At 35.4% G+C, this 14762-nt stretch overlaps 1 protein-coding gene across 4 annotated transcripts in view; it reads left to right on the top strand.

Moving 5' to 3' along the window:
- The window catches only part of LOC119651071 (leucine carboxyl methyltransferase 1), a 60533-nt gene that overhangs the window by 26496 nt on the left and 19275 nt on the right, over window positions 1-14762 (top strand). For all 4 annotated transcript variants that reach the window (XM_038054410.1, XM_038054409.1, XM_038054408.1 and 1 more), the window contains exons 3-4: window positions 4648-5073; window positions 5126-5430. In XM_038054410.1, the coding sequence (XP_037910338.1) occupies window positions 4648-5073; window positions 5126-5430 (731 nt within the window). The remainder of the gene's footprint in view (window positions 1-4647; window positions 5074-5125; window positions 5431-14762) is intronic.

The raw sequence follows: 14762 nt of genomic DNA, 5'->3' as shown, positions 1-14762 counted from the left end.
TTTCAGTTCCTCTCATTAAGGGTAGTAGAGTAACTATTCTTTCTGGCTTACGGCCGTAGACACTGGATGCAGGATTTTCACTGAAGTGGGGAGCATGTCTTCCACAGATTTCTCCGTGAGACAGCATGAATTTAGTGAGGTCTCTAAAATCCGTGCTTCAGCTGCGATCTGATTTTTCAAAGTCGCGGGTAAACCCGAAGTCTGTAACTCTTTACCGCTTGGGAATGTTACAATCCATTGCGTCCATCTTCATGTGTTTTGGACACCTTTAGTGTAGTAGTAAACTGCTACATGCTCCCCCCACTACGTCAAAGTGGTGGGAATTGCAGTCTCGATAAGCACTAAATGATGCTGTTCCGTTGCACACGTTATATTCTATCCTCAAAATAGACAAGGTTGTGTCGCTACTTGCTATGCTTTCCAAAGTTTTTCTTCATTCTGGCCATGGTCATGAAGTTGTCGTAGTGCACAGTAATTGCTTGAAAATCACAAGCTGCTGTTAGAATATAACGCTCGTTCTTATATCGTCTGTACCAGACTGGTGCTCAGAGGTGGCGGTGAGGAAGACGAGGCGGCAACCCTGTCAGCCAAACCAAAACCAAGTGGCCGAGGAGAACCTCCATAGTGGTGGCACCGAGAGACGCTGTACTCACTTTGGATTGCCGACCGTGATGCAGTAGACGAATGCTCCAAAGGCCTAATCAGGGCGATCAGACCCGAGTCTGCACGGGGACTCATCTGAAGTGGCAAATTTGTCACAAAACCTCACCAGGGGTATACTGGTACCATGGGAACCGAAATAGCTCCTGGACTCTCATACTTCGGGTGAACTCCCGTTGTATGTGAGTACAGCTCGGTTATTTGCGGTTGGCCCCCTAGTGGGAGCTTCATGGGGGTTGTTGGTTATGCTCAAGCGAGAAGAGACCTTCGGGCCTCGGCGTGGTGTTGCGTTTCAACACGGGTGTCGTACTCCTTAGTTCGGTAGAGATTTAGGTAGGTCTTGCATCCACCAGTATGAATGCTAAGCCATGAATTTGGTATAGACTGGTACCGTTGTTGCTTGTCACAGCGGGGCTCTGATTGTGGTCACAAAGTCAATCCATGTCCTAAGAAGACCGTGGGATTAAGTCTTCCAGACAGATGCTCACGTAAAACCCTCAAGGACTTAACTGTACCAGATTGAAATTTGATCTATTTGCTGGTGAAGATTGTTAGTATTGCTTCAGAAACTCGAGTTTGCTACGCGAACGGAAAATAACATCGGCCTCGGCGGACCGAAAATATTGATTTTGTACTAAACTTTAAATCAAAGTGGACCTTAGAGTGAATGTTTGCGGGCGAACACAAGGCAGTCTCACTACTAGCTTGAAAATATATGTATCACTTTTCCAACATTGCACAGCTTAGTTTTCTTGGTATTTATCTTCAGTCCAACTCTGCCTTCTCTTCCAAATACAGAGTAATTTAGCCAATGTATAGCATAGTTTGGCTATTTGGGAAAGGATGATATCGTCCATTGTACGTTCAGTCAAGTTGAACTGAAGAATGAATGAAGAAAATTGATTTACATATTCACAAATACAGTTCGTTCATATAATACGGTGCACAATTTTTCGACATCCGATGTTTTTGGTTGAAATAATGAAGTACGAATCTTTGTCAGAACAATAATTTTAAATAAAAAGAACCATGGCAGTACAAAACTTTCGGACGAAAACTTTTAAATTAAAATTTATTAAAAAATTTAACAAAATGTTTTCTTTCCTTTGTTTGCGTATTGCATAGTTTTTCGTTTTAGTTATTTGGATACATCTAGCAGATATTAATAATACTAAATTTACATGATTTTTGGTCATTGATTTTTTTGATGCTTTTTGCATGGCTTTCAATTTTTTTCTGTATCTTTAAAATGTTTGTCATCACAAATAATTTTCGAGATTGATCTCTAGACATTTTCGCCTTAATGCAAGTATGGACTTCTAGTTGGTCAAGTCAAGGTACCACCATTTTAAAATTTTCATTTAATCGACCATTTTCATTCAATCAAGGAGACTTAAGGATATAAATTCTAGCATTATATATCTGAAATACTGGGCTCTTGGTGTCTCTCCTTCATTCCAGCTTAATGAAATGTTCATACTTATCGTTTTTTTTTGCCAATTAACCCAATCTATTAGATGGTGAACTATGATTTTTCCTATCAAATAGCAGGTATGATCAAACCGTAACTAATTCTCCGGCGAATTGACGGCAATTCCGATTCATATCAGATTCTTAATCTATCTAAGGCCGTTAGCTATCTAGTCCGTCTACATGAAATTTCTTCTGATTTGACCTTTTGCAGCATCTTTTTCCCCTTTATTTCATGCTCAGGACGACAGGATTATCTTCTTTTTGTATCTTTCTGGGGGCAAAATATATCTTTCTTGCAATCCAATTGATTGATGGTTTTTCCTCTTAAGCTCTAGAAATTGATTTTTGAAAGCAGAATATATTGGGAGTACATGCAAAAATTTTAGATTGAAATTCAAAATATTTACCAAGCTACAGTAAATAGATGAGCATGAGCTATGTTATCTTGCAGACAAAACTAAACTTTTAACACGTTTTTCTAAAAACCAGTTTTTTAACTGGTGGGGAGTACAAATAAAATTCTGTTTATCCGACCGAGCTGAAATTTCTACGCAATATTTTACACATCCGTAGTTCTGGTCCGAACCATGTATTTTCGTTAATAGTTTCTTATTTTTATTCTAGATATTCAATGAAAAATTGAACCGATTTTTGATGATTTTGCTTTACCACTCCACCATTTGATGATATACGGAATAAGGAAACATTTGAATTTTTGCTTTTAGACTACTACATATGAAGATGAGATCCTAACATATTAAGATGAGATCCTAAATAAACAAACTTTGCTCATCTAAATTGATCTAATGCATCTTCACGCATTTCCATTTACCCCGTGCAAAAAAGCATAAACATATGGACTTAAATTAAATACCCCTGGTACTAAAGTACACACATGTTTATCCTATTGGACACTGCCCGCAAATTTAATTAACACATCAAATGTCTGTCTGGAGTAATTAATGCTGATATACAAATACCTAAAAAAGCTAAAAAGGGCGAACTAAAATGTCCCCATTGACCACTCCGTCCATTTAGTTTCATCTTATATGCTTTTAGAATGCAATACATTTTCGTCAAATGCAAAAGTTTCAACGTCCATAACTTTGTTAATAATAGTTGGATATCATTCAAACTTTCCAAAGTTATGCCTTTTAATATCCCTTATACCAACACCAAATCTTATACTTCTAGGATGCAATTAAGGGGGATTTACGGGTAATTTTATAAAATATAGTAATATGCTATTATTAACGTTATAGGAATGGGGTGTATTTTAAGGCCTAGATTTCGTATAGATGCACCATTGTGAATTTTTCCAGATTTTTCGGCTGATCTGATATAACCATATTCTATGAAAAAGACGTACATCCGCCTTTCGCATGTACGAGAATACCCATCGCAGGCAACCTTGATTGTGCCTTTTAACTCTTCAATGTTGTTTGAATGGCCACGATCGACAATGTTTAAGGTTTAAGTTTAAATTGAGCAAACGTGAAGGTCAATCTAGAATAGGTATTTTATTAGCGGCAAGCTAGTCTTTTGTAAACCGCGACATCTGAACTGTCCGTTCTAATGCATAAAAATTAGCTCAGCCAGTCGAAACCACCTCAAATACGGTAACAAGTTATGGAGTAGAATTTCTTGGTAACCTTCGGAAATAATCATAACAGATTCGTCATCAAAATTGAACATCGCAAAATAGTGCGATTCTTCCCTTCAACCATTCCAATAATTAGTAAATCCATCTCGACCGTGAGGGCAAACCTTGTTCCATTGGACCAGTCAATCTAAGCATAAAAAAGTGAAAATGTAAAGGGTACACATTGGAACTTGTTTTACGTAATTCCATATATGTGTCTGTACGTCTGATGTTAATCCGCGAACTTTGCCCTAATTTGACATCGATGCATAGATGCTTCTTAGAATTTTTCAAATTGTCATATACATTTCGTTGCGGAGCCTGCAAAATTCCTTTTTTGCATTTAACACAGAGTTCAATATTTTCCGCTTTTCACGATAAATTTGGGCTTGTGGTCCTCCAGAAGATATTCGCCTAAGCTATGGGCCCAGCCAAAAATATCACCATAATACCATGACTTCAGCCCAAACGAAGAGCAATCTCACAATTGGAAATGCCGCTTAAAAGCGCGGAAATTTGACCTTTCTTATATTCCTTTCTAGCACTTTTTCCTTCCTAATTGGAAGTTTCTTATAGTAGTTATAAGAAATGTTCGAAAAAAAAGAGATTGTATTACTTATGAACGCCTTGTATTATTGTTAAGATTGGTCTTTAATAAAGAAGAATGATGTTAAATGAATTAATCGGAAAATATTTTTGTGATTACAAAGACTCTAGGGCAAATTTTAAGCAAGAATTGTGTAATTATTACATATGTACCTTTGAAACAGAATGATTTCCTTAATCTGTCTGTTCTAAAATCATTTTCAGTAAGTTAAAAATTTGAACCCACACAGTTTCACCTAGACTTTCTATTCCGATTTGATTTTCAGAAAACGAATGACAAATGCCAGATTATTAACTTGGGATGCGGTTTTGATACACTCTATTGGCGTTTGAGAGATACATCGCACAACGTGACGAATTTTTTAGAGTTGGATTTTCCAACGGTTACTGCTCGCAAATGTTATATGATCAAACGCAACAAAACTTTACTGGGAAGGATACACGTGGAAGATGGTGAAGTACGGTTGAGTCCGACTGATTTACATGCCCCAAACTACCACATAATGGGCGTGGATCTACGTAATATCGAAGAAGTTGAAAATAAACTACAGCAGGCTGAAGTTGATTTTAAGATGCCCACAATACTTTTAGCTGAATGCGTCTTAGTATATATTGAACCACAAAACTCGCAAAACCTACTAAAGTGGTTGGCGAGAAGATTCGAGTCAGCTGTGTTGGTTAATTATGAACAGGTTTGTTTATTAATAGAGTTGTTTCAATTCTTTTCAACGTTACTTTTTTTAGGTGAACATGAATGATAGGTTTGGCGAAGTAATGTTAAGTAATCTTAGAGCACGCGGTTGTAGTTTAGCTGGTGTGGATGCTTGCAAATCATTAGATACACAAATATCTAGATTTCTGGAGTGCGGTTGGCATGGATGCAGAGCATGGGATATGGTACAAGTCTATCAGAGCTTATTACCATCAGAAAGGCAACGAATTGAACGAATTGAGATGTTGGATGAGACTGAACTTTTAACACAGCTATTCCAGCATTACTGTTTGGTGATAGCCTGGGTCGGTGAACTATTTCAGGATATTGAAATAACGTAAGTGAAGAAAAGAATTCTAAAGGACCGACACAATTAAACAATTATATTTCTAAGATTCATTGAACTTTTTCTCTGTTTTTATTACTTGTTTTAAATGAGTAGTTCAGAAAATGTTCTACTTTACATTTGATCGGGCATTGAGCGCTTATTATGATGAACATTTTGTTTGGAATATTTGATTGTTGCACTGACGACTTTTAATTTATCTTCAAAGATTTATGTAGTCATTTAAATATATAAACATAAAAGCATAGCAAAAGATACAAACTTTATTCGTTTCCTTTAATTATATTTGCAAATTCTTCTAGAATGGCGAAAATTGTTTCGGAAAATTGTAAATTTGACCAGTTTATTTATTATTATTTTGGTATGATTGTGTCTGATTCCTTATGAACAGACAACAAATAACAAAATGTTTTTAGAGTGTATCTGCTTCATCTGTTCTTTCCAAGCTGATAGATGAAAATAGGAATGATAAGATGGAGGAGATTTTTGCAAAGATTCCTTTTACAAAATAAAGTTATATATATCCTCAGGGGTCCATGCACACGAATTTCTGTATAACAAATGCTGTTGTAATTTTTTTTTTCAGAAATTTAGTTGTATTCACTTTTACATGATTAATTTGAGAATTAGCTTTTTGTTAGAAACAATACTATTCACCACACTGTCTTCATCTAAATTCGAGAAATTTCAAGTTATATTACGAACTGTCTGGGTACCTTCCACTGCTAATAGAATTTAACTACCATTGCACCTGGAAACTGTTTACTACCATACTTTAGGATTCAAAATAACGAATGGTTTTATTTTGTTTATTTCCTTCTTGAATTTGTGTGACCCCCGTACTAAACTGAGCCACAGACTTGCGAATCGGCTCTAAAGTTTCGTACTCTCTCACAACCCAACATTTCGCATCTGGATATCGTGCACTTAATCAACTTATGAACATCAAGCAAAATAAGGATTTTCCTAACGTTACCCTATTCTGTTCGGCTGTCACAATAGTTGCACATGAGCGTCGTAGCGAGCGAATTTTATTCATTTTGATTTGCTGGTAATCAAAGAATAAATTAAATAGCCCACTTGCTTTAATTAAGATATTAAATTCAGATTTGGAAACTTTTGCTAACGAAACTTTTCAGAAAAAAAAATACACTCAACACAAATACACTCCACACGCGGCACTAATTGTGCATAACCGTGATGAATGCTTCTCACTACAAAGAGAGGCTACATCGCACTCTGCCCACTTTCTCGTAGGGTAGGCTTCCACGGAGTCCAGTTTGAAGTTGGAGACTGTCTCGTCCTCATCATGGCCAGATACTACCGTAGAGGACAGTAATCAATGTCATCATACTAAGTTTGCTTTGCTTCAGATTTTCAGCTGTTTTTTCCCGGTTTACCATGCAATATCAATTTGCTAAGCCCTTACTGCTGTTTCCCATAGATGGCCTAGTCTCACATGGTTGTTTTAGTTATGGCTTTTCTATTTTCAAGTGCAGGCTCCGGCTCCACAAATGGCATTTGGGATTCTGCAGATTGATCGAATACCTTTTTGCCCCGCAATCCGCTATCATTCCAATACCCAATTACCGTTACAATCTAAAGTTGACTGCAATTTTCTTATGTAAGGATTACTTTGATATCATGTTTCTTTGAAAAGTCCCTTTTAAAGTACTGGTTTTCTTCTATTTCCAAAAAGTAACTGTACTTTTTAATCTCTCGTCTAATTTTCAACCAATGATAACGGTAAGTTCGTTTTAGAAGATATTAATGGCAATCTCATTTGATTGTTTCGAACCACTGCTAGCGGTAAGTTTCATTTTAGAAATGGAAGGCTTATTCGATTCTTCGTCTAACTATATTCGGAAAATGGTTACACTATATTAGATGGTCCGCTTAAATCCACACAAAATCGTATTATCTATTACATAGTGGGATTGCATCCACCGAAGCTTTTTACCTATAGCAATTAAATTTTGCTATTATAGGAAGGCTTCGTTTATCACTCTAAAAGATACATTGAACGAAATAAAATTAAACATTAAGGAGAAAAATGGGACCATAAGAAGCCACGAATCAGGAACAAAAAATTACAAGAGAATAGAAGCACATTGCTCGTAATTTCTCAACGATAAGTACGATGTGACATCGGTTGGCAATGATCTATGATCCAACGCTAATATCTTAAAATGTGATCTTCGCGGTGGAAATTAATTCCATTCCATTCCAGTTAACCTCCACAAAAAATCACAATTTCCCACTCCCTCAATCATTTAATCCCAAATTTCATACCATTTTCGGAAACTACATAAAATTTCTTGTAAATGGATATTTTTTTAACTGCAAAGGTCACCATCACTTCGAATATATAAGTGTTTAAGTTTTAAAGAAATTTCAAAGTCGATTTTTTATCTCAATATCAATATGTATTATTGCAACTGTACTTTAAACTTGCAAACCTGCAAAGTTTATAACAGTTGCCTCAGTATGTTAGCTTTCAAATGACATGTAAAAATGACGGGCTTAATTTCTATCATCATAAACGCGACACCCTGTATAGTCCATTCAGTGAAGCTTTCAACCTCCGAATACTTTCGGAAATCTGAAACGTTTTATTGATCTTTTATGTGAGAATATTTGTTTTCATTTATACGTAGCTCGTAGTGTATATACAGTGGCAGTAAAAAAACGGCAGTGTCGACTTCATGAACTGTGAAAGAGCAAAATTTGATTAAAACCAGACCAGACTCAGGTACTCATTCATAGCTAAGTCGACTGGTATCCGACATCCAGTTACGATATGAAATCCCTGCCACCCCTGAGAGATTTGAGCCACGACCTTCCGTTACGACAGTCCAACACTCTAAGCTAGCCTATAGTGTATCCCCATAGGAAATTGAGTAAAAACACCCCTTATGTTTATCCTAGAATTAGAAAAGTTTGTAATAGTATAGAATATAATATGAAGCATGTTATCCCCAAGTTTGATCAAAATCGTACTATTACTAACAAAGTTACAGTAACTCAAAATTGACTTTACCGTGTAAATTTACGGCAACTAAACATCAATATCACACGAAAGTGAGTAGTCTGACATACTAAATTCATGTACATAACGGGCTACGTACAAATGGGATATTTCTGAATATACTCACAGAAGAAGCACCTTTCATACCTGAAGCGCCGAGCTTTATATTCATTTCGATATGATACTGACATTTTATCTCTCAGGGGGTAGTAATTTGACGCAAAAATAATTTGAATAAAAAAAATAGTAGGATTTCCAACAAACTTTCAAGGATGATCCTTTATCACTATAATTTTTATTACTATAATTTTCCGGATTTAGGATGTACTTAAGGGGGATTTACAGTAAATTTTCAAAATATAATAATATATCATTATTTACTTTACTTGAGCAGATATCGTTTCGGAGAATATTTCGGGGCCTAAATACCGTATGGGGGGACCACCTCAGTTTTTTACTTTTTCTTCAGTTGGACAGTTTCTGAGAACCAGTCTTTGAAGTAATTGACTCTTTTTAGACCCACGTACTCTTCCCCTTTACAAAAAAAATATCAAAACTAATACCTGCTTTGGAAAGTATCAATCGAGACCTTTCACATGGCTATATTCGGTACCCCCCTGAAATTTAACGTATAACGAGGTAATTCACCGAATGTGTAGGGGTACAGAGTTTCAATCTTTCTACCGAGTTTCGTGCCAATAAGTGTAACGTTTCTGAGAAAAATGCGTGTGACAGACTGTCTGTTTGATATTTTTGTTTTTAACAAAATCTTAAAAATGAATGTTTTTAAGCAGTTTTTTACAAACAAATCGAAAACCATGCATTTTATGTAGGAATAATAATGAAACGAAGCATATTTAATAACAAAAATAATGAAGTTTTTGTTTTTTTTTTTAAAAGTACAATTTGGGCTGCGTTATGTTCATCAAACGTAAACTCATAGTCGCTAAAACGAAAATGAATGCTTTTGATGTCAAATAACATTAAACCAGTAACTTTTTCGTGAGAATCAAACTAAACGTTTTTGAAGTCTTTCAAACCTTCGAAACGAGATTATAGATGACAGAATTGGGTGGGATAAATAATACCGGAGCTATGATCAAAATAATGTAATTACCTGAATTTTTGACATAGAGAAATCAGTAAAAAGCATGTTGCCAATCACTGTGGACTTTTAGAATGAACTTAGAGGTGGATTTCGCCTAAATTTCTGAAATATGGTAATATAAAATCATTCGTGTAGATATCGAAATGGGTTGTATTTTAAGGCGTTAATTTCGTGTGCGATTTTTTGGGCAGATAGCTCCTGAAAACGAAACCTGTTTCACTTTTTTGAGCCCACATTTTGAGTCCTTACTACTTATAATTCACTCGGTGACAGAAAGATCAGTTTCAAAAAGTGCTAACCGACCCGTTTCATGTGATACCCCACATAATCATATGCTTTAAATTACACTCCCCTTCCCCTTTATCGCAGCAGAAAATGAAGCTAATTGCTATATATAAAGGGATTGACAGAAAACAGGGTCTTACCAAATTTTGTGACAATAAGATCAGCTGTTTCCGAGTAAACAGGGTGTAACAGACATTCACATAAAAACTTAAAGAAATATCAAAAAAAAAAAAAATATATGGAAATTCAAAGTCTTTTGCAGTGTTCGGCAAAAATGAATGTGAATGCTTTTAACTTTGAATGGAAGCCGGAAACTCGGAGCGAGGAAACCTTTAATGACGGCAACCCAGCTTAGAAGCGGACTGAGTGTGACAGCTACTGTTCAAACTGTTCGCCGCAGGTTGAGGGACAGTAATTTAAAAGCGCGAAGTCCAAGGAAATATCTTCTTACTAACAGACTTATTACCCAACTTCTTGAGTTTTTCAAGGAGACCGACACTGAGATATAGAGGAAAATTTTATAATCTTTTGAGCCTAAATACACATAAAAAGCAATTAAGCAAGGTGATTTAAGTGTTATGATCTAGGGTTGCTTTTTTATTTCAACCAAGGTTCCAAATGTTCATATGGACATATTGCAAAACGTTATGCTTCCAGTGTGGAAATGCCAATAAGCTGGCCCTTCCTTCAAGATACCACTAAAAATGCAAAAAGTGGTTTAGCAACAATAGTGTAGCTTGGTGGTGTTGGTGGCCAGACCTCAATCCTATTAAGAACTTATGGATAAGTGTTAAGAATGGTGTTAGTGTTGCAAAACCTAAAATTGACAACAATCTTTAGCGCATAATACAAAAATCATGGAGTGTCATTTCCTGCAGAATGATGCCACCAACTTGTCGATTCAATAAGCAATCGATGTAAGAGTGCAATTAAAATATATCAAAATATTAACCATAATTTAACGTTAATTGTTTTTTTTTTTTTTCAAAAAATAATTCGACTGACTTTTCGCTGAAAAATTAAAATCGGTTTACTGTCTGTCTATCACACGCACTTTTCTCAGAAACGGCTATATATACGATTGACACCCAATGTGTTGACAAGGTGGGAACTATGGACGCCCACACATACAGTGTGGTACTTAAGGGGGTCATCCCGTGTGTCGGATCCGAGCAATCGATTTTTTTGCATCAATTGTATCTAGATATAATGTAGAATATATGGGCAAAGTGATTTTTTGATCTTAGGGGTTGTCCGCAAATTGCAGTGTTAAACAGATAAAATGTCTCATGTCAGGTTTATGCCGATCGTCCTAATAAAGCGTGTATTTATCGGTCCGAATGATCTCGCTAAAATCATAAGAATTGAACCCCAAGGCTTTACATGTGTTTCTTTAAGAAACCTAAGATTTATGGACAGATTAATTGTCAGTTAAGAGTTTATGGTTAAAAATCGCATTCCACTTTTTAAATCTGTTTTTCTCGAAACTGCATATTGAAAATCTGTTGCATAGCCTAAAATCTACCCAACGAAATTCTTTGAAATTTTCACGACATATTCAGAACATATTTCTACGGTCCGCAAACTATTATAATTGCGATTCATTCAGTGGTTTTTTTTATTCGTTAAAGAAACCGTGAAAAAGTTTAAGAAAGCATCAAAAGTTTAGCTTTCAATATTTTTTAATAATCCTAATTTGAAGACTGTGGTTAAGTCCGCACGTTAAATACCGTTTACACTTTTCCTTTAAGATGATCACGGCGCACTCTAGCGCGGCAGCAGAAAAATACTTTTTTTGGAGATGGGTGTATAAGTTGCTCTGTATTTTAATAATGAACTATGCTATCGGGCTGGAAAAATTACTACGCTTGCTCAAGATATTAATAAATATATTGTGAAAAATTCGTATTTGTATCTCTTAAGGAGGCTCCTGAAAAATGCAAAAGGAGGGTGTACATTTTTTCACCGAATATAGTTATATGGAGTATCAAATGAAAGGTCTCGATTAGTACTTTCTAAATCTGAAGGTGGAGAGTGAGGCGGTCACAAAAGGGCTCACCGAAACTAAGGGGTCATTCTCAGAAACTACCCACCAGAAAAATCTGAAAAAAGTGATGCCTCCATATGCCATCAAGGCTCTGAAATACCCTCTATACAGATTTCTGCTGAAATAAATCTCTATACAGATTTCTGCTCAAATATATTAATATATTTGTAAAATTCATTGCAAACCCCATTAAGTTCATCGTATACGCGGAAAATTTGATGGAAATCCTACTATTATTAACAAAGTTTCAGTGGGTCAAAGTTGCCTATTTATTTTTTATGCATACTTTCAATCAATTGTATTATCGTCCAACACTGACCGCCAATATGCTTTTCGCAGCTATATATATTTTCGTTTACTTGGTTTTTGAGATTTTCCAATGTAAAGAGCTTCAGGAAGGGGCTCTTCTTTCTGAAATGCAAATCTCCGTTATTATTTATCCCACCGAATTCTGTCATCTATCATCTCATTTCAAAGGTCTTCTGAAGCACTTCAAGGATTGTTTAGTTTGATTTCTACGAAAAAATTACTGGTTTTGTGCTCTTCGACATTAAAAGTATTCATTTTTGTTTTAGCCGACTATGAGTTTATGTTTGACGAGCTCATATTGTACTTTGAGAAAGACAAGAAAGTTCATTCTTTTTTTATTAAATATATTGCGCTTGTTTGGTTATTTCCAGTCATACATAAAATGTATGGTTTTCGAGTTATTTGCAAAAAAACGTTTAAAAACATAATTTTCTTATAAAAAAATCGACATGTTTGAGCATGAATAACTCGATAACTACTACTTGTACGAAAAATTGCCATAAAACATGTTTAGCTTAGAATTCACCATTTTAATGAATATTTTGAATATAGAATTTTCCACCATCCACCTTATGCCACCCTCTACTCTCACCGGAAATTTCCTGTCGCTCGGTCTGACCAATAAATTTCGGAGATCGTACCCGATTTTTATGGAAGTACGAAAGTTGAAGTTTGAACATAAAGAATAGTACAGGGTATAATAAAAGAAAATTTGAAGGAAATTCTACTACTATTTCGCGTGAATTTACTGTCCCCTAAAATATACATAGAATATGCTCTATATGTACTCACATAGTGGTTTATATCAACGCCAATGTGAAGTGAACTGCCTGAGGTATGAGGCACCTAATATGTAAACGAAAACCGCATGTAAAAATATTGTTCCTATTCGTTTAGTTTGACTTAGTTGTTTACATATCCGTGTCAATTTCTCGATACGAACTAATTCATATAAATACGAAGCAAGCCTAGTTCAAATGAATATCTACATATGTATGTTCTCATGCGAGTTATGTTCACTTTTGCGTATATATGAAATAAAGCAGAAATATTCATATTACTATGCTCAATTCAGATGGGTACATACATATATATGTGCGCACCAGCAAATGGTAATCTACAATGTTTGTTTAGGATGAGCATAATATGTGTGTGTGTGTTTGTTTTTCGGTGGGGGAGAAGCTTTTTAGAGCACTCAGACCATGGTGGCCCATTGTATTCGACTTCCGCGTAAATCTAAAAGGTATACCCCCAACATGTACATATATATACGGTATCCCATTGATGATAGTAAAAATTTGAATAGTGGATATCACCATATCTTGTAAATACTGGTCTTTCGTGGATAGTGGCAAAAAGTTTGACCTGCCGAACAAAACTACAATGTTTCATTCCCCCAATCATTTCATCTGACACCATTTTCAGAAACTACATAAAATTTCATATAAATGGGAATTTTTCCAATAGCAAAGTTCACCGTCAATTCGAAGACATAACTGTTCAAATTTTGAGGAAATTTCAAAATCGCTTTTTCATCTAAATTTCAAAATACTTGAAACTTAACTACTTTTAACTTATACAAACCTTCAAAGTTGGAAAAAGTTGTCCCATTATGTTATCTTTCGAATAGTATAATTTACGAATATTTCGCATTAAATGGGAGAAACCTGAAACCCCTCAAACACCCTGTTTAGTATGTATATCTTGGAGTTTCGAAATACATTAAAGGATTATATTGAAAGTTCCTCACATAAGAAAAACACAAAACCGTCCAATCTCGAAGCATCCAACTTGTGTATATCTATTTTAACTGTGAATTTCTGTATACTTTTTGAATTATGCTATGAAATTGTTATGTAAATGGGTCTTGAAAAATAGTGCATGATCAAGCTATGCAAATGGAAGAGTCGTGCATCCACCGAACATTTCTAATTCGATTTTCCAGTTTCTTCACTTGAATAACTCATAATATGGTTATTCTTCCATTAGGGGGTGTTATACAAATGTTAAGTATAGTATGCTGATTGCAGAAATGTATGTCGATTTTGGCGATTCGGGGTTCTAAGGGGTGGAATAATAAAAAATTTCTATCGAAATTGAAAAGTTACACCAAGAAAAAGATCGTTTTCCACACCCTGTAAAAGGGGAACCGCAAGTTTTCAGGAATTTTCAATAGAAGAAGGAGAAGTTGCCCGCCAGATGGAACCACCATTTTAGCTTATTTTCACTAATTTCCAGTAATTGTACTTTGTAGAAGGGAAATTGTACTTTGTAGAAGGGAAATGAAACGGTTTTTGAGAAAACGATAAAACTAACTCCATTATTATCATTATTTATCTCTATTCGTACATTTTCTAAAAAAAATCTTAGAATGGGCAATTGGCACTAGTGACGGTTTAGGCTCCTAAACCGTAGACATTTGGAATAGTGTTTTCAAGAGCGAATTTCTTAACATGTGGAATTTGTTCAAATTAAGTGAAACTTGTCGGGATAATGATTGTTTTGTGTCGTGGTTGGAAGAAAAAAGTTTAATTCTGTGGCCGAGA

The sequence above is a fragment of the Hermetia illucens genome, chromosome 3 (genome assembly GCF_905115235.1).
Source record: "Hermetia illucens chromosome 3, iHerIll2.2.curated.20191125, whole genome shotgun sequence".
NCBI lineage: Eukaryota > Metazoa > Arthropoda > Insecta > Diptera > Stratiomyidae > Hermetia > Hermetia illucens.
This window is presented reverse-complemented; position numbering and strand designations above follow the sequence as displayed.